Source organism: Odocoileus virginianus, chromosome 22 (assembly GCF_023699985.2).
Source record: "Odocoileus virginianus isolate 20LAN1187 ecotype Illinois chromosome 22, Ovbor_1.2, whole genome shotgun sequence".
NCBI lineage: Eukaryota > Metazoa > Chordata > Mammalia > Artiodactyla > Cervidae > Odocoileus > Odocoileus virginianus.
The window spans coordinates 36,279,010-36,303,668 of record NC_069695.1 but is presented as its reverse complement, the minus strand read 5'-3'; the positions used below and the strand labels follow the sequence as shown (position 1 = coordinate 36,303,668).

At 36.2% G+C, this 24,659-nt stretch overlaps 1 protein-coding gene across 4 annotated transcripts in view; it reads left to right on the top strand.

The window, feature by feature from the left end:
* The window catches only part of RPRD1A (regulation of nuclear pre-mRNA domain containing 1A), an 85,474-nt gene that overhangs the window by 13,740 nt on the left and 47,075 nt on the right, over positions 1–24,659 (top strand). For 3 of the 4 annotated variants that reach the window (XR_011482766.1, XM_020901162.2, XM_020901161.2), the window contains exons 2-6: positions 10,819–10,948; positions 13,767–13,873; positions 13,953–14,050; positions 16,384–16,510; positions 16,619–16,794. Coding sequence is in view for 3 of the 4 variants with exons in the window: in XM_020901162.2 (XP_020756821.1) it covers positions 10,819–10,948; positions 13,767–13,873; positions 13,953–14,050; positions 16,384–16,510; positions 16,619–16,794 (638 nt within the window). In the remaining variant the exon portion in view is untranslated. Of the gene's footprint in view, positions 1–10,818; positions 10,949–13,766; positions 13,874–13,952; positions 14,051–16,383; positions 16,511–16,618; positions 16,795–18,095; positions 24,047–24,659 lie in introns of those variants that run through there. The other variant, XM_020901163.2, reaches the window with a different exon arrangement.

Sequence of the window (24,659 nt, the reverse complement as noted above, 5' to 3'; positions counted from 1 at the left end):
TGCCTTTATTGTATGTGTTTTAAAATACAATAGTATGTAAAACTGCTAAGTAAACTTGATTGCAAAGAGGTCAATTATCCCCATATTAATCTGTAACTTCAGAGCAGTCTATGAGAAATTTAACTCTAATTCTGTAAATCTTTGGAAAACATGAATGTGCAGAAAGAGCCATGGCAGTTTTTGTCTTGAGAATTTTGAGTTTTGACCGGAAAACAGTAATAGAAATAGTATGTCCTTCTCTGTATCCATGGAGACTGTGAAGACATTGAAATGAGCCGAGCATGTTATTGGTACAGGAATAATAATATATATGGAGGACACAGAGTAGAGATTTGTGAGGAGACCTATTTTGTGTAAGCATTTGGCGAATTAGACACTTGAAATTCATGGGATAAGAGCTAGGATGTGCTGTGTGCTAAGTTGCTTCATTTGTATCCAACTCTTTACGACCCTATGACTGTAGCCTGCCCTCTGTTCATGGGGATTCTCGGGCAAGAATACTGGAGTGGGTTGCCATGCCCTCCTCCAGGGGATTTTTCTGACCCAGGGATTGAACCTGCATCTCTTAAGTCTCCTGCATTGGCAGGCAGGTTTTTTTTACCACTAGCGTCACCTGGGAAGGCCAAAGAGGATATTAACAAGTAATTCTTAGATTCCTAACTAATATCATATATGAAATTAATTCAGGTGAATTACAGATACAGCACTGAAAAGATTCAACTATAGAGTCATGTAAGAAAAAATATATAATTTCTAGTTTTGGATCATGAATACAGTATAGGCCATGAGTCAAACAGGAAATAGATTTGGCCACATAAAATTATAAAATCCCTGAATGCAGAAAATACCAAGTTTTGGTTTTAAGCAACAGGTTCGGAGAATATATTTGCACTACCTAAGATAGGAAAGAGCTAATATTCATCACATATACAGTGCTCTTGTGAGTTATGATAAGAAAAATAGCTCAGTAGAAAAATGGGGAATATGCTGTGAATAGGCAATTTACAAAAGAAGGAAAATAAATAAATCAGTTTTAGTAGTATATGGGGAATTACAAATAAAAACACAATCATTTTACTCTGGGGGGATTGGCAGAGACCTTAAATATTAATAGTAGTATGTTGATGATGTAGAGGAATGAACATTTTCATGTGGTAGGAATACAAGCAGTTGCCCTCTTTGGTGGGCAGCCTGACAGTGTCTGTCAAAATTTAAACAACATACCTTTTAACCTATCACCTATGCCTGTTAGAATCTATCCTATAGACATACTTGCTCAGGTTTACAAAGATAAAAGATATTAAAGATTTGAAACAACATATGTATGTATCATGTGACTGCAGTTCAGTCACACAGTCGTGTCCAACTCTTTGCGACCCCATGGACTGCAGCACACCAGGCTTCCCTGTCCATCACCAACTCCCAGAACTTGCTCAGACTCATGTCCATCGAGTTGATGATGCCATCCAGTCGTCTCATCCTCTGTCATCCCATTCTCCTCCCGCCTTCAAGCTTTCCCAGCATCAGAGTCTTTTCGAAGGAGTCAGTTCTTCGCATCAGGTGGCCACAGTATTGGAGTTTCAGCTTCAGCATCAGTCCTTCAAATGAGTATTCAGGACTGATTTCCTTTAGGATGGACTGGTTGGATCTCCTTGCAGTCCAAGGGGCTCTCGAGAGTCTTCTCCAACACCACAGTTCAAAAGCATCAATTAAGTAGTTATTAAAAGGAATGAGGCTTCTAAAGAATTTGGTGACAGATCTGTTTATGAATACAAAAATGCTTTGGATACTTAAAGTGTGGAAAAAACTGCAAAACATTATGTATAGCATGATCTTATTGAAGAAAAAAATCCTTTGTATGTGGGTATCTGTGGACATGTGAATGAGTATATGGTATTTGCAAAGGCAGAGTTGTGTGAAAAGGATACACACACTATAATAATGAGCTCATTCATGATAAGGGGGTGGAGATGAAAGGAGAATTCACATTTTACACTCCAACTTTACTTAGATTTTTAACTGTTTATGATAGACAAAATTATATATAGAAGTAGGAGACAATAAAATTTTGAACTTCAGTGAACCCATCACCCAACTTCAGCATTATTAATGTTACATCTTTCTGATTTCATCTCCCTAAATCTTCCCTACCCTGATAGTTTTTTTCCGGTTTTTTTTTTTTTTAAAGCAAAACCTAGACTTCAGACCATTTACATATATTTATAATTGATAAAGTAAGCTTTGTTAAACTTTTTAATATAATTGTAAGAGTTCTGTCACACCTAACAAAGTTAACTTTGTTGATTTTTTTTTAAATTTTTTTGAACCTAGTTCATATTCAGTATTCTAGATTCCCTGAAAAATGTCTCTTTGTAGTTAATGTTCAAAACAGAATCCAACAAGGTCCATTTATGACATTTGGTTAACAGGTCTCTTAAATTTGTGGGGTCCCCCCCACATTTTCTCATGCAGTTTATTTGTTGAGATTATCAGATGGACTATATAATTTCCCTCCTTAGGCATTTGACTGATTCCATCCTATGCTGTCATTTTCAAAGAATACTTTATTGCTTGTTTTATGCACTTCTTGCTGCATCACATTAAGAGATATCTAATATCAAGTTTGTTTTCTGTTTAAAAGTGAGATTAATCAGTGGATTTATTTATTATCATTGTGAATCTGTTATAAAGTTCCCTATCACCTTTCACAGACTTTCTAGATGGGGCAGTGGTAAAGAATCCACCTGCCAATGCAGGAGACTCAGGAGATGTGGATTCAATCTCTGGGTCGGAAAGATCCCCTGGAGGAGGAAATGGCAACCCACTCCAGCATTCTTCCCATGGACAGAGGAGCCTGGCGCACTGTAGTTCTTGGGATCGCAAAGCTCAGATGTGACTGGGCGCAGACACACATGCACCATCACCTTTCACAAAGTGCTTTTAGCAGCTTGTGATGGTAGTTGGTTAGACTCTCTTTTTTTTCAGGAGTTGCAGAATTATGAATTTTTAATTATTTCATTCTTTCTGTGTTTATTATCCAGAGTTCTTTTCTAACAGTGGTTCTCAAAAACATGGGCCTCTGCAGCATTGGCGTCACCTGAGTGTTTGTTGAAAATGCAAATACTTGGGTCCCGTCCAGACCTATCTCAGAAACTGTGTCAGTAGGAGCCAGTTATCTGCGTATTAACAAGCCCTCTAAGTGATTCTGAACATGCTGAAATTTGAGCATTTGTGTATAAGAACTTCCCTTCATCAACCATGGACTCTGAAATACAGTTCACCCAGGAAAAGGAGGCTAAATGGCTCATCCCCCCCCCCCCCCTTTGCCAACTAAATCAGTTAAAGTATTTTTTATGAACTTATAGATTTTAGATGATTATGTTTCAAACCGTTGAGTCATCTTTTTGATACTCTGGTCAGTGGTGGTATCCTGGAGCATTGCCTTTGTCCTTTGGCTACAACTCTGGTAGTTTTTAAAGTAGGTTTCTTACTTTCTATCATGACAAGATGTTACAGGCTCATCTTATGTAGTTCCTGCTTTTAATAAAATATTATTTAGGGATTGTAGTAGGTGTTGATTTGATTTCAGTGCATTTCTCTGAGTGCATTTAATCACTTCAACACTTATTTCATTGGTAAATGGGGATAATTACTCTGTAGGGTTGTTTTGAAGATTAAAAGAGATATGTAATGAACTTTTAGAATAGTGCCTAGGTCTTAAGAAACTTAGTGTTATTTTAAAGATATTATTTTTAATAGACCCAAAAAGTTATAGTTTCAGTTCTCTATATGCATAACGTGAACAAACAATGTGACATGTATTCTGTAGATCTTTTCCAGTTCGCGTTGTCTTTTATAGTGATATAGTGGTCTGGGGTGAAGTTTGTGCTTTGGAAGAGCAGCAAGTCCACGAAACCCAGGAGCCCTTTTCAATATGTGGCTCACGTCCATCATTTAATATATAGCTCATGTGTTTCCTGTTTTGACAATTCTTTTTTGGTAATTCTGAATCCCACTCAGAGTCTTTCTTGATCTTCCCCCAAAGTAAAGCTGTCTACTGTGTGTGTGCTTGTGTGGATATGTTTAATTCAATAATATGTCTTAGATATCTTTCTATATCTGTATATAAATCTATCTCACTTTTTAATAGCTATAGAGTATGGATTATCTGAATATATCATGATTTATCTAATTCTGTCTTTTGTGTTGTTTCGTGATTATCCTTCTTGTTTTTTTTGTGCATGTACGAGAAGATCCCATAGGATAAAGTCCTAAAAGGGAAATTTGCAGGGTTAAGGGATTTGTGCATTTACATTTTTCATAAGTATTGCCAAATTATTTTTGTGAAAAGTCACACTAATTTAAATTTTAATCGTGTTTGAAGGTATCTAAAGAGGATAATCTTAACTCATACTTTTGCCAACTTTAGTGTTAGACTTTTGTCTTGATCAATCAAATAGGTAGAAAATGGTAGTTGGCTTTAGTTGATTAACATTTGTAGTTCTTTGACCTTCCCATTCACACTGTTTGCTTATTTTTCTGTGGGGTTATGTTTTGTGAGAACTCTAGAATGGAGGAGGGGGGAAAGGAAAATACTTGAACTGGAGTAGCTGTATCTGTAAGAAAGTTTGTCTTTTCATAATGTGAATTTGAAGTTGAGGTTTCTGAGAGTAGTGTAATTGCATTCCCCTTTTAGCTGCTGGGTGAGGTGAAGACCAGAAGCTAAGTTAATAGAACAAATAATTACAGACATAAAGGTTTAGCCCAAAATTCATTGATTTAGTAAATGTTGAGCAAATTATGACTTAGCTGCTGGGCTTGATGCCATAGATTGGTGGATGAGCCTGACAGTTGTTACTTTCGATGGAATTTAATTGGGAAGCACTAGGTTAAATAAAAACAGTTAAATGGTTGGAATAAATGCTCCATAGGAAAAGTATGAGGTGGCATGAGAGCGTATCAGGACTGCCTCACCAGTCTGTGGTAGGTGGTCAGAGAAAAACCAGAGGAACTCGTTTAACTGAGGTCTAAAGCAGGAGTAGGAGTCCAGGAAGTTTGGGCTTGAAGAAAGAATAGTGTTGAGGTGGAGGTAGATCTTTCTGGGCCTTTGGTTGTATTAAGGACTTAAAATGTTATGTGGAGAACAATAGAAAATCTTGGAAGGATTTTAAGCAAGGGATGGGCTACCAAAAGTCTGAGGCATCCTGGCAGTGATACAGGAATGCGCCAGTGCTATCGATTTTTCACCAACCTCACCTGTGAAGAAGAAGCCATCTGTGTCTGACTGAACTCTTTGTCCCATTTGGATAGATAGAATCCATTCAAGAATCATCTGTTGGTTTTGCATTTTCTGTGGCAAAGAGTATTACTAAGTTGAAGTAGTTTCTGCTTACAACCACCTTAGCCATCCATATGAACATGTTTTCTGGTCTGTGAATCAGTTTATCATGGAAATAAGTGAGGATGTCCAACAGTTAATAAATCTTTAGTAGATTTTTGTTTCAAGATAATGGGTTTTCTTATTTCCTTCTGTAAGAATTGCACTGATACTCATTATTTTGTGTGTATATGTATACATGCATGTGTATGTAATTTTTTTTTTTTTTTTTTTTTTTTTTTGCTGCTTCTCTGTATGGAAGATGTCTCTTGGAAAGAAAGTTCTTAACGTTGGTAGATAACAATTTTTTTTTTAGCTACTTGTTGTATTTATCAGCATTATCACCTACTGTGGTTGTAAATTTCAGTCTCCATAAAACACAGTGATTAAATTAGATTATAATATTCCATGTCATATCAAAGCAAGTAGGCATGTGGTCTGAACAGTGTAAGAAAATAAGTAGTGATCTTACCATTATCCTATCTGATTATGAAGAAGTAAAACTAAATTATAAATTCATTATGAATTAGACTAGACCTCATTTCTGTAATCCTTTGAATGGGTTTGTTTCTTTTTCTTTATTTAGTGGCCTGGTCTAATCTTTTTGAAGCTTTGTAACGGATCTTCTATTTGAATTGTTTGTGGGGTTTTTGATGATTTTTAAGGCTTATTTTTATCGGCTGTGCTGGGTCTTGGTTGCTCTGCAGCTTTTCTCTAGTTGCAGCGAGCCGGGGCTGCTCTGCAGGTGCTGCGCTTGGACTTCTCACTGTGGCGGCTTCTCTTGTTGCAGGGCACGGGCTCCCTGCCAAGCGCTTCAGTAGCTGCAGCCCTTGGGCCCAGTGGTAATTGCGGCTCCCAGGCTCTAGAAGCTGTGGCGCTCGGGCTTAGTTGCTTTGAGGCTTGTGGGACCTTCCTGGATCAGGGATCAGGCCTGTGTCTCCTGCATTGACAGGCGCCTTCTTTACCACTGAGCCACCAGGAAAGCCCTCTTTCTGAACTACTGTGTAACTATTTCTTACTTGTGTGATGAACTGAACTTGCTTTGTCTTTTTTGAGGTGTATGCTCAACTTTTTAGGTAATACTATGTTTTCATGGATTAGCTCTCTGAATTTAATAATTGTTATTATTTGTTTTGATGTACCTGTTCATATGGTGACTTCCCTGGTAGCTCAGATGGTAAAACATCTGCCTACAATGCAGGAGACCCGGGTTCAATCCCTGGGTCAGGAAGATCTCCTGGAGAAGGAAATGGCAACCCACTCCAGTATCCTTGCCTGGTAAATCCCATTGTAAGAGGAACCTGGTAGGCTATAGTCAGTCCTTGGGGTCGCAAAGAGTCAGACACAACTGATCTACTTCATTTCACCTGTTCATATACAAGGTCCCTGGACAAAGACCTATACTTAGTACCTGTGTGTGTGCGTGCATGCTCAGTCGCATCCAGCTCTCTGCACCCCATAGACTGTAGCCCACCAGGCTCCTCTGTCCTTGGGATTTTACAAGTAGGAATACTGGCATGGGTTGCCATTTCCTTCTCCAAGGGATCTTTTCAACCTAGTGATCGGACCCATGTCTCCTGCATCTCCATAAATTCTTTACCACTGTGCCACCTGCATTATGGGGAATGCCAGGCTGGATGAAGCACAAGCTGGACTCAAGATTGCCGGGAGAAATATCAATAACCTCAGATACGCAGATGATACCACCCTATGGCAGAAAGCGAAGAAGAACTAAAGAGTCTCTTAATGAAAGTGAAAGAGGAGAGTCAAAAAATTGACTTAAAACTCAACATTCAAAAAACTTAAGGTCATGGCATCTGGTCCCATCACTTCATGGCAAATAGATGGGGAAACAATGGAAACAGTGAGAAATTTTCTTTTTGGGGGCTCTGAAATCATTGCAGAGGTGACTGTAGCCATGAAATTAAAAAACTCTTGCTCCTTGGAAGAAAAGCTGTGATCAACCTAGGCAGCATATTAGAAAGCAGAGACATTACTTTGCAAACAAAGGTCCATCTAGTCATGTTTCCAGTAGTCATGTATGGATGTGAGAGTTGGACTATAAAGAAAGCTGAGTGCCGAAGAATTGATGCTTTTGAACTGTGGTGTTGGAGAAGACTCTTGAGAGTCCCTTGGACTGCAAGGAGATCCAACCAGTCAATCCTAGAGGAAATCAGTCCTGAATATTCATTGGAAGGACTAATGCTGAAGCTGAAACTCCAATACTTTGGCCACCTGATGCAAAGAACTGACTCATTGGAAAAGACCCTGATGCTGGGAAACACTGAAGGCGGGAGCAGAAAGGGACAACAGAGGATGAGATGGTTGGATGGCATCACTGCCTCGATGGACAGGAGTTTGAGCAACTCCAGGAGTTGGTGATGGACAGGGAAGCCTGGCGTGCTGCAGTCCATGGGTTTGCAAAGAGTCGGACACTTCTGAGCGACTGAACTGAACTGTGCCACCTGAGAAGCTTTGTGCTTAGTACCTACAGGAGCTTAAAATTTTGTTTGGTGAGGTGAGCTGTAAGAAAATGATTTCTCACAATATGTTGACTGGTCCTTATTTGGCTTATACTTCATTGGTACAGACATAGCCATGCACACACAGACTAAGTGAAGTGAGGTGAAAGTCGCTCAGTCGTATCCGACTCTTTGTGACCCCTTGGACTATACAGTCCATGGATTTCTCCATGAATTTCTCCAGGGTAGACTAACTGGGATATAATACTGAGTTTATGGTTGCTTTCAGTGTTGGTGTCATATTATCAGTGGAGAGAGAATTTTAAAAAAAGAACTAACGTAGTCACATGACCTATCTTGTGCCAGTTTTTATGTTGCAAAGTCCTGATTGAATGGGAAAGATTATTTTTGGTCTGAACCCAGCATGGCACACAGCATATATTAAATAAACATTAGTTAAATTGAATGGAAGATTGGGAAAATTGGTGTCTTTACAGGGAGCCCTATGAACAGTAAAAGCATAAGAATTGATTAGGTCAGACCCATTATTTAGCCTTACATTCTGTTGCCAATGGAGTTGTTTCTTTAAGAAATTGTGAAATGGCTTGTTTGTCCTTGTTGTTAGCTTTGTGTGTTTTAGAAACAATTTATGGATCTGTTATTTACAATTTATAAAAAAATTTATTTGAAAATAATGTGATTTCTTCTGGAATTGCTTGTTGTAATTTGTTCCATTAGTTTACTATTTGTTCTACATAAAATTTTAAATGGCAATACATTTTTTTTCCCCTGAAAATTTGGAGAAGGGTATAATTTATGGCAGTTTCTAGGTATTTCTTATATTTCGGTGAGATTTCCACAAGGGGAAAAATGAAAATATTGTCTTGGTATTTGGACCAAGCACTGGTACAGAGTTCGTCCTTTGGAATATACTGGGAAATGTATGTTGAAATCTTGTAAATTTTTACTTTAGTATACATTGCAGAAAATGATTCTGAATTATTTTCAAGAGATTAGTAGCTCACAAATTTAAAAAATTGTAAAATATATATGTTAAAATTTTTGTGGTAAAATAAACATAAAATTGTACACTTTAATCATTTTTAAGTGTGAAGTTCTAGTGATATTAAGTATATTTATGCTGTTGTGCAACTGTCATTAACATACATCTCTAGACCTCTTTTCCTCTTATAAAATTGGAACTCTATCCCCATTAAACAGTAATTCTCTATATTTCCCTCTTCTCAGCCCCTGACCACCGCCATTCTACTTTGTCTATGAATTTGACTATTCTAGGTACCTGATACAAATGCAGTCATACAGTGTATGTCTTTTTGTGGCAGGCTTGTTTGACTTAACATAGGGATTCTCCAGGCAAGAATTCTGGAGTAGGTTGCCATGCCTTCCTCCAGGGGATCATCCCAACTCAGGGATAGAAGCCAGGTCTCACACATTGCAGGTGGATTCTTTACCATCTGAGCATTGTAGCTTGTGTCACAATGTTCTTTCTTTTTCAGGCCGAATAGTAGTTTATTTGTGTTTATATACTACGTTTTGCTTATCCATTCATCTGTTGACAGACACTTGGATTATTTCCACCATTTAGCTGTTGTGAATAATACTGTTAACATTCTGAAACATTTTGGTTGAATTGCTATTAAATCTTCTCAAAAAGTGATACCCACTTGCGTTTATGACAGGAGGCATAGTCCAGTTGTTAATGTTATGAGGAAATGCTTTAGAGTTGGACTTTTGTGGTTCAGATCATGACTGATTCCTTCCTGGCTATTTCACTGTGGACAGATAACCTTTTTGATGTCTATTTTGTTCAACTTGCAAAATGCAGATAATAATGATACCTTATATTATTTGGATTAAATTAGGTTTTATATATATAAAGTGCTAAGAACTAATTTGAGTATTAAATTCTTTTTGATGTCAAGAATGCAAATACTTGGATTAATACTTTTAATACTTAGATTAAATAAGGCCTTTTCTTTGTGTGAGGTTTTCTGTGGGCAAAGGTTAGAATTTTTTTTTTTTTAAGATAAGGTTGAATACTGAAAATTTACTGTTATAATCTTCACAGGAAAGGGTCTTGGTATCTTAATCAGTTGTACTCTATGGTTTAGCTGACTAGACAAGAACCAGAAGAATCAGAAGTTGGTCTCTGTTATTGCCATCTCTCCCTGTATCTTTATTCTGTGCCAGCAACTTTTGAAAGCCCAGTAATTGGTAGACTGCAACTTTAGACAGGCAAACCAGGTTATGCAGTCAGTGGGCACTGCAGGTTTGTGAGGTCTGATCAGTTGTGACTCAATACTTTACAGTCTCTAAAAGAAAAATGTGAACTCAAAAGTGGCTTAAATTTTAAATTAATTACTCATATCTTGAGGACTGAATGCTGTCTGCCCGAATATTTGCCTTAAATCCAGTAAACTGACCCACGTGAATAGAGTAAGTCCCCTACACCAGTGTAATGTGGATGTCACAAAGTATGCTGTTTGTGAATATGACTGTACAACTTTGAATGGTTCCAATTCTAGTAAAATTGTACTGTGAACATAGTATAAAAGGTTGTGTTGAACTAATTTTTCCATATATATATATGTATAAATTTTAAGTCATATTCAGTACTTTTATGCCACTTAACATTTAATCAGTAAAAATGTATTCTGGTTAGATTATTGAAATCTTGTCTGCTCTTTTAGAAGGATAATCGTACCCACAGAATATTGTGAGTAGGGGCGTATTTTTTTCAAGATGAATCAGTTATTTAAGGCCATGTAATCCAAAGAGGGGAAACATCTAAAGAATATTGACTTGCTGAATTTAGCAGTAGAATGAGAAGCTGGGGTTGAGCCTAATATACAAAGGCTAGTAAGTTGTAGTTCTCAAACTGCTTAATTTCAGGTATTGAGAAAGTTTGTCTCAGTTAAGTTGAGAGTATTTTAATTAGTTGTTTTTTTTTTTCCCCAGCCAAACCGAACAGGAAGCTTACTTTTCTCTACCTAGCTAATGATGTCATTCAGAACAGCAAAAGGAAGGGGCCAGAGTTTACAAAAGATTTTGCACCAGTTATAGTGGAGGCCTTTAAGCATGTTTCCAGGTATGATAATTGTTTTGAGTACTAGGTAATCTGTTATAAATGTCTAATGTGTCCTTTTGCTAAAACTTAAGACATTAAAATAAAAAAATAAGCTGTATTTCTTTGAAGTTTTCATTTGAAAAGACTTATCAGTGATGGCATTTATAAATGTGTTAAATACTTGTGTGAAGGAAAAGGTTTTGCTCAGGTGGGCGTTTGGAGTTCACCTGTTTCTTTTGTGACCAAAAGCAGCTGCCATATTTCGAATGAAGTTCTTTAAGAATGAATAAGTGTTGAATTCAAAATTTGTGTGCTTATAATGATTAATCTTCCAACTAGTATTTCTGGAAAAACTTACCCTTTTCTGTTGTATTGCGTATAATGATTTTAACGTTTTCTGGTGTGTGGGTATATGTCACAACATTTTTCAATGCTTTGTAAATACAGAATATTTAATCACAAGCCTATTGAAAATTTTGTTATAGAAAAATTCTGAAGGTAGAAGTCTGTGCTTTTAAAATGCTTTTTTCCAGATATTATATGCAAATATTTGGTAGATTACTGGGTAAACACTGGGGTAGGCAATTACATCCATCTAATTTGTAGAATTCAGTGGTGAATGATCTGTGTTGAATGAATGATTTAAGGATGAAAATATACTCACCACATGCCCTGAAGTTTAGTCACAGTAGATGCATTTTTTAAAAGAATTACAGAGTGTGAAACACTGCTGTATGTTGCTTTCTTAAATTAATATTATTTTTCCTTCAATTTAGATACTGTCTTTTACCATCTTTTCAGGTGCTGGTGTTTTCTTAGAATTCAGTCCAAGGCCTCCTGGTGTCATATTCTTTACTAGCCCTCTGGGTGATTTCATACATTTCATATATTTAGTTATTATCCACACCCTAAAAGCCGATAATCTTTGCTCCAGTCCAGTGTTTTTCCTTTTAGTCTTGTAGGTATATCCAGTTGCCTATTGATTTCTAGTTGTATGCTTCCACACATCTTGAGACTTAACTATGTCTGTTATTGAATTCACAATATCCTTCTTCCCTGTCAAACTTGCTCCTTCTCTGAGTTCACTTTCTTGATGAACGACAACTTCATCTATCCAGATGCCCCTGTGAGAAATTAGGTGTTATCTTGAACTCTTTGTGATATCGTGATTTATAATACATCACACTGCCCTTTCTCCTTCACTCGCTTTATCCCATATAGTACATATGGTTCCCTTGGTTCTTAGACTTCCTGTCATTCCAGTTACCATAATGTTATTTCTGTATAGTTGCAGTAGCCTCCAGTATTGTGTAATCCATCTAGGAAACTGTAGCCATAGTTGTAGAACTGACTATAACAGTCTTTTGTCTTTGAGTGGTTCTCATTTCTCTAGAGATCAGTTCTGAGTAAGGCTTCAGGTGTTCTCCCTGGCCCAGTCTACTTCAGACTCCTGCTCACATTTCTCCACCTCCTCACATCGCCACCCCCCCCCCACCCCGCCCTGCCCCACCCCACATACACACTTTAATTTATGTGGTTTAAGTTAACTGAACTTATAGTTCTTTCTGGCTTGGGCTTTTTTAATTTATTGCCTCTTCCCAAAATTCCATAAAATATTTATTGACCATCTACTTTGTGCCGGTCAGTGAGGATACAATAGTAAATGAAGTATAAAGTTCTGTTCTAGTGGAGTTTAAATTTCAGTGGATGACACAGTAATACAAGTGAATATATCTAAAAATGTAAACAAAGAGATAAGTACTACGAAGAAACATAAAGCAGGGAAGAAGCTAGAGAGTGTGATGACTCTCAGTTATTTCATGAGGTAAGGATTGACAGTTTGGAGGAGGTAGCGTTTGAGCAAAGACTGAAGGGTAGGATGAAACGGGCCATTTGACTATCTAGCAGGAAAGGATCCTGAGTAGAGAAAACTCAAGGCAGACACGATGAGATAGCCATGTGCTGGGCATATTTGAGGATCAGCAAGGAGATTTGTATTTAGGAAATGTGGTCTAAGAGGTAGCCGGGAAGTCAGCATGCCCAGTTTGTGGCCCAGGGTAAATAAAGTCTTCGCTTTTTTCCTTGGTATAATTGCTGGTTCTTAGAGGACTGAGAGCAGTATGATATTTACATTAGTAGAGAATAGGATGAAGGAGTAGAGCCTGGGAAACCAATGAAAAGGCCATTACAAAACTCCAGGCAAGAGATCATAGTCGTTCAGTCTCCAGTGGGAGTGGTGAATGTGGTGGGAAGTGGTTGGGAGTGGGCTGTTTCTCGCTTCTGTGTGTCCAGTCTTTAGAATTCAGAATAAATATATCATTTCCTCAAATACACTTCCTCCCATACCTTTCTTGATCTCTCTTGAATTGGGCCATGTCTCTGTTAAGCCCATCTTTAACACTCTATTCTCTTTTGTGGCTCTTACAAATAACAGCTGCCATAAAGCTCCATTTGTATCCCCAGTGTCAGAGATCGTACACTCATCAGTAAATATTTGTTAAATAAGCTTCAAAATCACCTATTAGCAGTCTTCCTTAGCTTTATGTTCAGCCCCCATTAGGTTAGAGGTACCTTCTTGATAACCCCTTGTCACCAGTACTAGCACTTTCATCATTTTTTGGTAATTTTTTTCTTAATAGTTTGTCTCAAGTTTTTTAAGGGAAGCAGAGAGTATGTCTGTATTGGTCACTTCACCCTTGAATTGCTGATCACTTAATTAAACTCAGTAAACATTTGGGCAGCTTTTTTCAGGAAACGGGTGACCATTGTATTTAAAATCACCATTATCTTTGCAATGGCACTGTGCATTTTACTGTTAATGTTTTTATCTTCTCTTTAGTGAAACTGATGAAAGTTGCAAGAAGCACCTTGGAAGAGTACTATCTATTTGGGAAGAAAGGTCTGTTTATGAAAATGATGTGTTAGAACAACTTAAGCAAGCTCTTTGTAAGTATATAATCTTTTATCATTATCTCTTCATTGAAATGCATTCTCTCATTAAAACTTAAATTTTCTTTCAACTCAGATGGTGACAAGAAGCCTAGGAAGCGAACGTATGAGCAGATAAAAGTAGATGAGAATGAAAACTGTTCCTCTCTAGGATCTCCAAGTGAACCACCACAGGTAGCAGTTTTTCTCTGTTGAGGGAGTTATATTTCTAGTATTTCATGTAGCCATCAAGCTTTACTAATTTTGCTATTTTATTTCTGTAAATTGACTTATTATAATTCTGGGTACAGGAAACAAGCTATGTGAATAAGTCTTATTTTTCAGTTAATCACTTATGTTTAATGTGTGTTGTATATTAGGCAATTATATTTCACATAGAAAGTATTTTATTGCCAGGTATGATTAGCTCTGGTGAGATATCCACCATTTCAACAGTTTTCTTTTAAATAAAATGTACGACTATTTTATTGTTTGATTTAAGTATGCTAAAAATTCCATGTCTAGAGATAAACAATCTTTTTAAGTATTTTTGCTTTTAAATGTGCATGTTTAAACATTTTTAAACATGCTTTTAAAAATGCATGTTAGAGTTAACAAGTATGTATTCATACAGTTCTATGTAACCATATGGAACCAAGTAGTTCCATGATAAAATAAGATGAATTAGAATCATTATCTTAATACTCCATGTCCTCCCAGGTTGGTACAGTATAGCATTTTCTAACCATCAGATGATTCCAAAAAGACATTTTTACCTTAATTATGTGGACATTGAGTCTTAAAGCTTCCTCCTTCTATGTTTCAAACATATAGGAGGGACAGATAGAATTTTAAAGGAGAAAATGAAGACATAGCCATACTCTTAAAACAAGGTAAATATCTTCATGGGCTACAAACGGTACAGAAACATAACTCAGTATGTGAGCCAGAATGTGGTTCCTGCTGAGCTTTGTCTGGAAGCAAACGTGGTTTGCAGGAATCAGTATCCTCTAGAGTAATACGAATTTAAGTGCTCCATGGACTTGGAGACCTGGACTGAAACTCCCTCCAAGAACAATATTTTACTCCAGTTTTAATTAAAGGGTCTGACCCTTTCCTATTCTCCCTGATGAAAGAGTAACCTAAGTTGTACTTCTAGGAGTTCCTGATGTCACTCTTCTAGTACTTGTTGTATACGATGCAATTGCTTTTGGTTTTATGATGACCATTTTCTGGTTAGTTGTATTGCTTAATTCTCAATGGTTCAGAATGGCAAGATTTCTCTTTATAGGATCTAATCATTTCATTCTCCTCTCTCAGGAAGTCCTAGGCTAGTGTTGTTTTAGTTTGCTTTCTTCATGTAGGAGTGTGAAGGTATAATGAGAGTAGTTTGTAATCAAAGCATGCATACATTGTCAAAACCATAAAGCCAGGTTTCTTAGAAATCCAGAAAAATTTAGAACTTTCTAAATCTGATTAAAAAATAATAATAATGTAAGTTATTTGGGGCATCATGAGAAACAAGCTTCCTTGTCATGTCATTGCTCTTAAGCTCATTTTCCTTGTAGTGGGGAAATATAACAAAATAATTTTTTTTTAATATTTGGATTTTAAAAACATAGTAATGAATTAAAAGCACACTGGGGATAGTATATTTCTTACTAGGTTCCATTAATTCTAATCATGTTTGATTACTTGCTGTATGCTAGACCCCAGTAATAACATTTTTTGTAAGGGGATAGCTTAAAGAAAAATTCAAAACTGGCTGTCAATGTCATCTAAATATGTACAGAGTTAATAATATTCTACACTTTTCGTGTATGTGTGTAATTTCTTAGTGTTCCAGAATCTAGGCTTAGAGATGAAAAAAAGAAAAAAAGTAAAAGGATGTGGATGGGAATGGAGACTAGGAAAAAGAAAATTTACTCAGTTTTCTTTGGAATAATTTTAGAGATGTTATGAATTGTCAGCAAAGATTTGCCCATCCCTCCTAATTATAGCCGGTATGAAAACAGTGCAACTGAAATAGTGATGTTAAAATGTTGATTAAGCATTATATAAATATTAGTCACCAGATATATGGAACTTTGTAATATTTTATTGATCTTAGTAACAAACCATAGAATAATTGAAGGTATCATATGTGAACATACATATTCCAGTAGTGCATTTCTCTTATGCTTTAGTTACTTCATTGGGAGATAGAATTTGGGGGGGGGCTCTTCTGTGTTATGATAGATGATAATTTTTATTTTCCACCCCCCCAATATCTAATTTAGTACTAGAAATTCTTCTTATGTATTAGTATAATGATAATATATAATGAATATGTCATTCATAAAACTTGTATTCTCCAGGTTGAAGCTATAGCCTGCCTTCCCTCTTACCACTGTATATATTTGGTTTACAAATGAATCACATCATTTTAATAGTCAGATAGTCAGATTAAGGAATATGAAATGAATTTAAGTCTTTTATATTTGTTTAAACTTCACTAATTTTGGTTCTAAAGTTGTATAACTTTTTAGACTCTAGATCTCGTTAGAGCATTGCAAGATCTAGAAAATGCAGCTTCTGGTGATGCAGCAGTTCATCAAAGGATAGCTTCTTTGCCTGTTGAAGTTCAAGAAGTATCCCTTCTAGATAAAATAACGGGTAAGAAAAGCAAGTCTGATCTGAACTTTTCAGGGGGATAGGGTAAGGAAACAGCATATGGCCTTGTTTTTGTTGTGTAATACTTTTGTTACCCTGTGCTTTTCTTAGATAAAGAGTCTGGAGAAAGACTTTCTAAAATGGTAGAGGATGCTTGTATGTTGCTGGCAGACTACAACGGCAGGTTGGCGGCTGAAATAGATGATAGGAAGCAGCTCACTCGAATGTTAGCAGATTTTCTTCGTTGTCAAAAGGAAGCCCTTGCAGAGAAAGAACATAAATTGGAAGTGCGTAACCTTTTCCTTATTTAGTGTTTGTTTATTAAATTTCTTTTTGGTAGGAACTTTAAAATAGCTTAATATTCCTGCACATTTTGACTTTTTAGACAATGGCCCAGGTAAGCTACTCCAATTAAGCTACATTAATTGGTTTTTTACTTGAACCAAATCAGTCTGCCTAAGAAAATTTAGAGATTTGAAATGAGCAAAAATTGGTTGTGTTTTAAAATTACTCATGTGATATTCCAGTAATAGTAATTCATCTTATGCGTTGAAACCCTTATCCTCAGTAACAAAAATAATGGGAAAATAGCAGTTAGTATAAAGTCTGGTCTTAGCTACAATAAGTATTGTTTGGACTTAATTCCTGTTCTGAGTACATGCAGTCTTTTGGGTATACAATTAAGAAATAAAGACTTTCTGTTATCGGTATGCCAGTCCCCAGTTTCCCTATTCCTGAGCAGTTTTATAATTTTTGCTTAGGAAAGGTAGTCTTCAGGTTACTTCATTATTCCATTCTTGAATCTTAACATATTTCTCCTCCACTCTCGGGTTAGACACACCCTTAAGTAGAAGGTTATTGCTGCTTTAAATTGAATGATGATTGATATTGTTGACAAGAAGTCTTGTCAGGTGCAGGGGTTAAAAGAAGAAACTCAAATTTCCTTTGAGCAGAATAGCCATTGTCAGGGGTAGGGAATGAACCAGATTTGATTTTATTTAACAGAATCTTTAATCTGATTAGTTCTTGTTAAAATTGTTTGCTTCTATAGTAATTTCTTTTTCTAATAATACTTAGAATTTCTAATGTCTGGATCCCTTTTAAGACAGTTCTCTTTAAATTTCTAAGTATGTTATGATGCTGCATCTGTTAAGTTGCTTTTATTTATTAGAGTTTAGTTGTTTTAGCAGTCTCTAATTGTGCCAAAGACGATTACCATTTCTACTGTGATCGCAGTTGACTAAGTACCAGCCTCAGAGCTCTCCCACCCGTCCTGTCAGCACCATGTAGCGTTACCCCTTTTCAGTCTGCCCCTCCTCTGCTCACACATACACACTCAGAGCATAGTTGTTGGCATTTCGCTCACCTTTAGAGAGGTTGCCCAATTTTGCATAGAACAGAGAGAACTTTCCAAAAAATAAGTTTGATAATTAACTTAACCAGTTTTTGACCTTGTGATGGAACTTCAGTCTTAAACACACTGTTACTTGTTTTACTGTTAGCAGAATTAAGGGTAAGTAATGACATGTAATTTTTGTCTTTAGTCTTTGGTATGGTTTCTTTAACTTCTGTTGAGCTTCTGTTGCAGGTATTGGACATGGGCGTATCTTCTAACGATGTCATGAACCTTAGCATATTCTTCCTGCTAAAAATAAATATCAAACTCCAAAGCCTGAATTGTCTCATGTTTTTGAAAATTGAAGACCGAAACTTCATTATTCCACTTCATACTGCTTTCCCACTTAAACTGGTTATATATCACTGGTTACAAAAATAGCATTTATCTTTGAAATGTATAGAAACATGATCAGATACCATCTGACCTAACCTCCTCTTATCCCAGTGCCTTCCAGGAAGCCAGATTTCATGATTGACAATTACAGGTAGTGAGGCTGATGATAATAATGGCAGTGAAATTTACCATATGTCAGGTACTGTTCTAAGCACTTCACGTTTATCAACTGATTTAATCCTGTGTAGCAGGAAACATTATTATATGAATTTTATAAATAAAGGAAATGGAAGGAGATTAAATAATTTGTTCAAGGTCATAAAGAGGTAGTGAATTGTTTAGAACCGAAGCAGTCTGCCTCCAGAATGAAAATTTTGCTTCCAGTTTTTGCTTCAGTGTAAGATTATAGCAGCAGCTAAAGCCGTATCTCTGTTTCCTCCCTCCTCAAAGATAGTCACTTTTCTCAAAATAAGGTGTTCTAAGAACTTTTTTGTTGTGTTTTAGAATGACTAGATTTTTGTTATCATAAAACACCTAAATTGTGTCAGGTGCTTCTTACAAGTAAAAAATATTTAGATTTCTAATAAGCTAGGAAGTTGTTCCGGAGCACTCTTTGTAAATTATCATTTATAACTAGGTGATTGTTTTGTCAGAAGATGTGAAAATAATTTGAGTTTTTTAGACATGTTTTGTGCCAAATAGGTGGCAGCCCTTTGAAGTTGAGACTGAGAGGTCAGCTCATATCAGCTGTGATAGCATCACATAATTTTCACTTGTCAGGCATCCTTGAACTTTAAGTGTGATTGACCAGGTATTGACATGTCCTTAATTGCTCTTAAAAAGAAGGAGGGATATAAATAAAGTATCGGTTCAGGAATTGGCTATTTCATATTTCTTAAGGAAACCAGTATTAAAACATTTGTAATGAATGAAAACATGAAGTGTTTTAAAAATTTTTTGAAAATTATGAATCACTTTTTAGACTTGTAACTATAGCTGGTTATTAAAGCAGGTAACTTTTCTTTTCATGATACAGTTGGTATAAAAAACAGGCTTTTAAAAAATACCTATTTATCTCATGATACTTTGATCAATTTTAAATTGGTAGAATTCCATAGAAAATTGGAAATCATGGTTTGATGGCTCTTAAAAGGCGAAATCAAATCATAGTTCCAAGTTTTAGAAGTCGGGGTGGGAAAGCTATCAGGAAAGTGTTTATCCTTTGCAGTCTTTTATCAGTATATTCAGATTTACCTGATTTTAAAAAATGAGGACATAATATTCATGGTATGAATATTGTTTGTTTAAGTCTGTCCCTCATGGTGTCAGATTGTACCCATTGAGGTGTTTTTATTAGTTTTGTGCATTACAGGTAGTATTACAGAGGACATCCTGTTGATGCAGGTTTATTTAGTTGTGCTAGTATATATCTGTAGGATTGAGTTTCAGAAGTAGAATAGAATAGCTGGGTCAAGAAGAATGACTGGTTAAATGTTGATTTTGCTTTTTTCAACTCTTTGAAGTGGGAGTGCATCTTTTCCTGCACAACCTCACCCAATACTGAAGTCAGTGATCTTTGCCTATCTGGTGCAAAATCAGATGGTCCAGTGGTTAAGACTTAGCCTTCAGTGCAGAGGGTGTGTGTTCACTCCCCAGTCAGGGAAATTTAAGATCTCACATGCCTCCTGGCCAAAAAACCAAAACAGAAAACAGAAGCAATATTGTAACAAATTCAATAAAAATTTTAAAAATGAATCATATAAAAATATTACAATTTTTTTGCATATCTGATAGGTTAAAAAATTTTTTTTTGTTTGCTTAGGTTGGTCGTTTAAAAATATTTGTTAGCCACTTCATTTCTGCTGCAAATTTTCTGTATCTCTTTAACTTTGGTTCTAGGTTTATGGTTCCGTGACAAATTACTATTTGTCTTTGCCTTTATAAATTCTAGGTTTTTTGAATATAGTTAGGATTGCCTTCTCAATTCATAATTACAAAAATACTATGCAAGTTTTCTGTAGTTTTTTTCCCTAATAATTTTATCCATGAGGACTTTTTGTTCATGATATATATGATATAGGGATATAACTAACTGTTCGAAAATGATAGTAAATGTCCCCTTGTCATTGATTAATGACTAGTCATTTAATAATAGTCTATTTTGCTATATTGTAAAATATAATTTTGATCATATTTCTGTATATACATGTATATTTGTGAATGTAGTCATTTTTCTATTCTACTGGCCTATTTGTTTTACACACATTTAATTACTTGGTAGATTTTTGTTTTTATTACTTTTGGTTATTTTTCTTGTCTGATTTTTTCTAATGACTATTGTGCTTATGAATTCTTCCCTCTTACTGTCTTTTTTGTATTTGCCTTTATTTATAATTAATATTTTAAATGACATCTTCCTAAGTAGACATTTCTTAATTTACTTGGCGTTTTCAAGAGTGCTTGCTTTTATAAAATTGTTTGCTTTCCAAAAAGTTTAATTTCCATTTTTTAAAAATGCATAAAGGTAAATTTTGTTTTGCTTGAAACATTTAGTGATTAGAAATGCTTATATCTCCCAATATAGGAACTAAGAATATTTTAATATTTATATAGCACTGAAGATGCAGAATTAAAGATTTTAAAATGCTACAGGTGTTTGCATGTAGCTTTTCGATTGTTATTTATTGATTTATCAAATTACAAGAATCATTCAAGGGCATAGTAGTAAGAATATGGAGAACTGCTTATGGAATCATTAGTTATTTCTTTATACTTTGTCTTTCCATTGAAATCATACTGATTTCATTAAAATTTAAAATTAATAAGATGGAGCTATATGCATTTTTTTTAAAGAAGCAAATGTTACTAGTGTCCTAATTATTTTTTGAGGTTGAAATATTAAGTTTAAAACTTTGCTATGGTTAGTATATCCATTTTTCAAGGATTATGTAATCTTTTAAATATTTTTAATAACTATTCCAGTAAGCTGTTTTCATCATGGGAGAAAAGCTATATAAGCAAAAGGCTTAGCCGTATGTATTAATTGGGTCCATGTATTTTGCCTGTTATCCTTTTCAGGTGATATGTGCATCTTATCATGTGACTATTTTCTTTTTTAATATATGGATATATCATAACTATCTGTTCTTTATGACTGATTGTTTCCATTGGTTTGATACTATAAACAGTATTGCAGTGAACAGTTTTTTTTTTCTGGCTGTACTGCAAGGCTTGTGGGATCTTAGTTCCCTGACCCCTCAGCAATGAAAGCACTGAGTCCTAGCCACTGGACTTCCAGGGAATTCCCAGTGAACATTTCTTTTATTAACTCCCTACTCACTTACCTCTTGTGATGAATTCCTAAAGATGAAATTGCTGATTGATGTTAAAGACTTTCAGTAAGATTATATTAGGTCATTGTCTTTGATGATTCTCAGATAATCGTTAATCTGTATAGGTCTTCTCTTCTGGGCCATGGCTTTTCTCTAGAGAAAATGGTTCACATTTGCTCAGCAGCTAACATAGGACATCTGTGTTCAGAGCAGTGCCTCACCTCTTATCTGTGTGATTCGGATCTTCAGGAGCAGGTCTTTGGCTTAGTTTCTTATCCCTCATCTTTTGGCTCCATGGGATGAGTTTTAACAGATTGATGGGAAGATGTATCTATTTGGTCTTCATTGTCAAAACAAGGCTCACCATTACATTTCAAGGAGCTTGGTGTCTCAGAGTCCTCAGAACGTTCAAACTTCCTCAGGATGAATTATATTACCCTTGGTCATTATCCCTTGTTTCATTTTTTTTCTGTTTTCTAAAACTTCCAGGACATCTGTATACTGTGGTTCCTCCTTTTTCCTTGTGGGTTTCTGCCTTGATAGCTTGTTTTATTATTTTAGTGACTTTTGGGGAGGGAGTGGAGTTCAGTTTGTTATGTAAATGGAAGACCTTTCATGTCTAATTAAATAGAAGTAATAATATATGTTTCATAACTCCTGCTAGACCACACTGTTGTCTGTTGCCTCTATTGTTTTAACAGCTGAGGTTCCTGTGCCTTCTCTTAACTCTCTGCATCACAGGAGCTAGATTGGTGTTTTGAGAAGAAAACAGGTCTCATCAGACCCCCGTGTAAAACTCTCCAATGCTTCCTATTACACTTTTGGATCTTATTTAGACCCCATACATGGCCAATGAGATGACTAGTCTCGCGTCTCTGTTTTGTAATGTCTCAGAGGCATCAGTTTAAGCAGATGAAGCAAGTTTTCACACCAGGGCTTTTGCTTTGCCAGTTGTTAACAAAGTGGCTGCAGTGCTGTCTCCTGGTCTTTACTTCGTGCTAAGTCGCTTCAGTTGTGTCAGACTCTGTGCGACACTGTGGACTGCAGCCTGCTAGGCTCTTCCGTCCATGGGATTCTCCAGCGAGAATACTGGAGTGGCTTGCCATGCCCTCCAAGGCATCTTCCCAGCCCACTGATCAAACCCGCATTTCATGTCTAACCTGCATTGGCAGGTGGATTCTTCACCACGAGCGCCACCTGGGAACTTGGTTCCTTTTTTTTTCATTCCTGTATCACCTTCTTAGAACCCTTGTCTCATTAAATTCCACCTACCCTTCTGATTACATTGCTGATATATTGCTTCCTCCCACTGTACTACATTATCTTTTTTTTTTTTAAGTTTTTTTCTTCATGGAACTTAAATCACTGTTTGAAATTTAAAACTTTATTATATACTTAGTTATATCTGTATCTGGCTGAAATGTGAGTACCATGAGAGGAAGAACTTTTTTCTCATGTTTATTGTCATACCTTAAGGGTTTGGAGCAGTACTTTTTTTCCTAATAGGCAGGTGTTTTTGTTGAGTCAGTAAAATGATAGTTGGCCATCAAATGATGAATGAATGAATGAATACTAATACGAATATAGTTTGCAAACAGTATGTAATCTTTGTATTTTAAATTTGTGATTTCTTTTGTAATTAAATCAGAAAGAATGATGCTTTGAGACAAAATGATTAAAGATACTTGAGGTTTTTGAAGAAAATTATATTCAGCAGAAAATAAGTTAATTTTTAAGTCATATTAGTATAAGCCCAGTACTTTTTTAAAAAGGGGTTTTGTGTTAAAGGACTGTGGATTCTAGAACTGCAGCTGAGAATTTTGAACAAAAGAATGAAAGACCATTTTGGAATTTTAAAATTATTTTACCTGTTTACTTTTTGTCTTTAGTAGAATAACACTTTAATGATATATTAGAAAACATGAATAACGAACAGTAATACTCAGCAGTCCATAAGTGCTGAATTTATAAGCATCACAGGTGGAAGAACTGTAGCTGCAAATGAAATCAGTCCTCGTCTGTTTCTTCTTTTACATAAAAAGAGGAACTAAACTCTAATTGCTCTCTGCTTGTTAACTCCTTTGTGGAAGAGAACTCATACCTTCAAGAGAAGCATTGTGATTACGGAATTTATGCATATAAAGCAATTAGCACCCTGTGTGTAGTAAAGTGCTCAATAACTGACAGCTGCTACAATTATTTGTTGTTCCTGTAGCAGCTGAGAATTATTAGGAGTGAGATGAGATTGAAAAGTAGGTTGGGATCAAATTGTGATCGGCTCTGAATGGCTGGCTGAGCAGATGGTTATAACAGCCCAGAGGCCAGAGAGGACTTGTAGCATTAGCAGTGTTTGGAAACCTGGTTGTAGTTGCCAAGTGGATTAGAATGGCAAGAGATTTGCGATAGGGAGACCAGATTGGACTTAATTGGAAATTTTATATTGTGGGTAATGAAGGCCTAAACTATAGTTGATGATAGTAAATGAGAAAATAAAGGAATGGGCAGGTATGGGGAACAATTGAATCACCATAATTTGTTAATTGGGTCAGAGGAGTAAGAGGAATCAGTGATAAATTAGATTGAAAACCATGGTGCAAATGATTCTGTCATTGACTAAAAGGATATTAAACTAGAGAGCTAGCTTGCTGCTGCTGCTAAGTCACTTCAGTCGTGTCCGACTCTGTGCGACCCCATAGACGGCAGCCCACCAGGCTCCCCCATCCCTGGGATTCTCCAGGCAAGAACACTGGAGTGGGTTGCCATTTCCTTCTCCAATGCGTGAAAGTGAAGTAGCTCAGTTGTGTCCGACTCTTGGCGACCCCATGGATTACAGCCTACCAGGCTCCTCCATCCATGGGATTTTCCAGGCAAGAGTACTGGAGTGGGGTGCTGTTGCCTTCTCCGAGAGCTAGCTTGAGGGGGCCAATAAATATTAGTCCTTTTAAGAAATATTGTATGAGTAGTACTTGCTCCTCATAGTTTAGAAACTATTGGTAAGCACAGATACCACCTAAAGTCTCATTCCTCTTGAAATAACCCTTGACAAGATTTGGAAGATGGGTCAGTCATTGCATTAGCATGCATGACA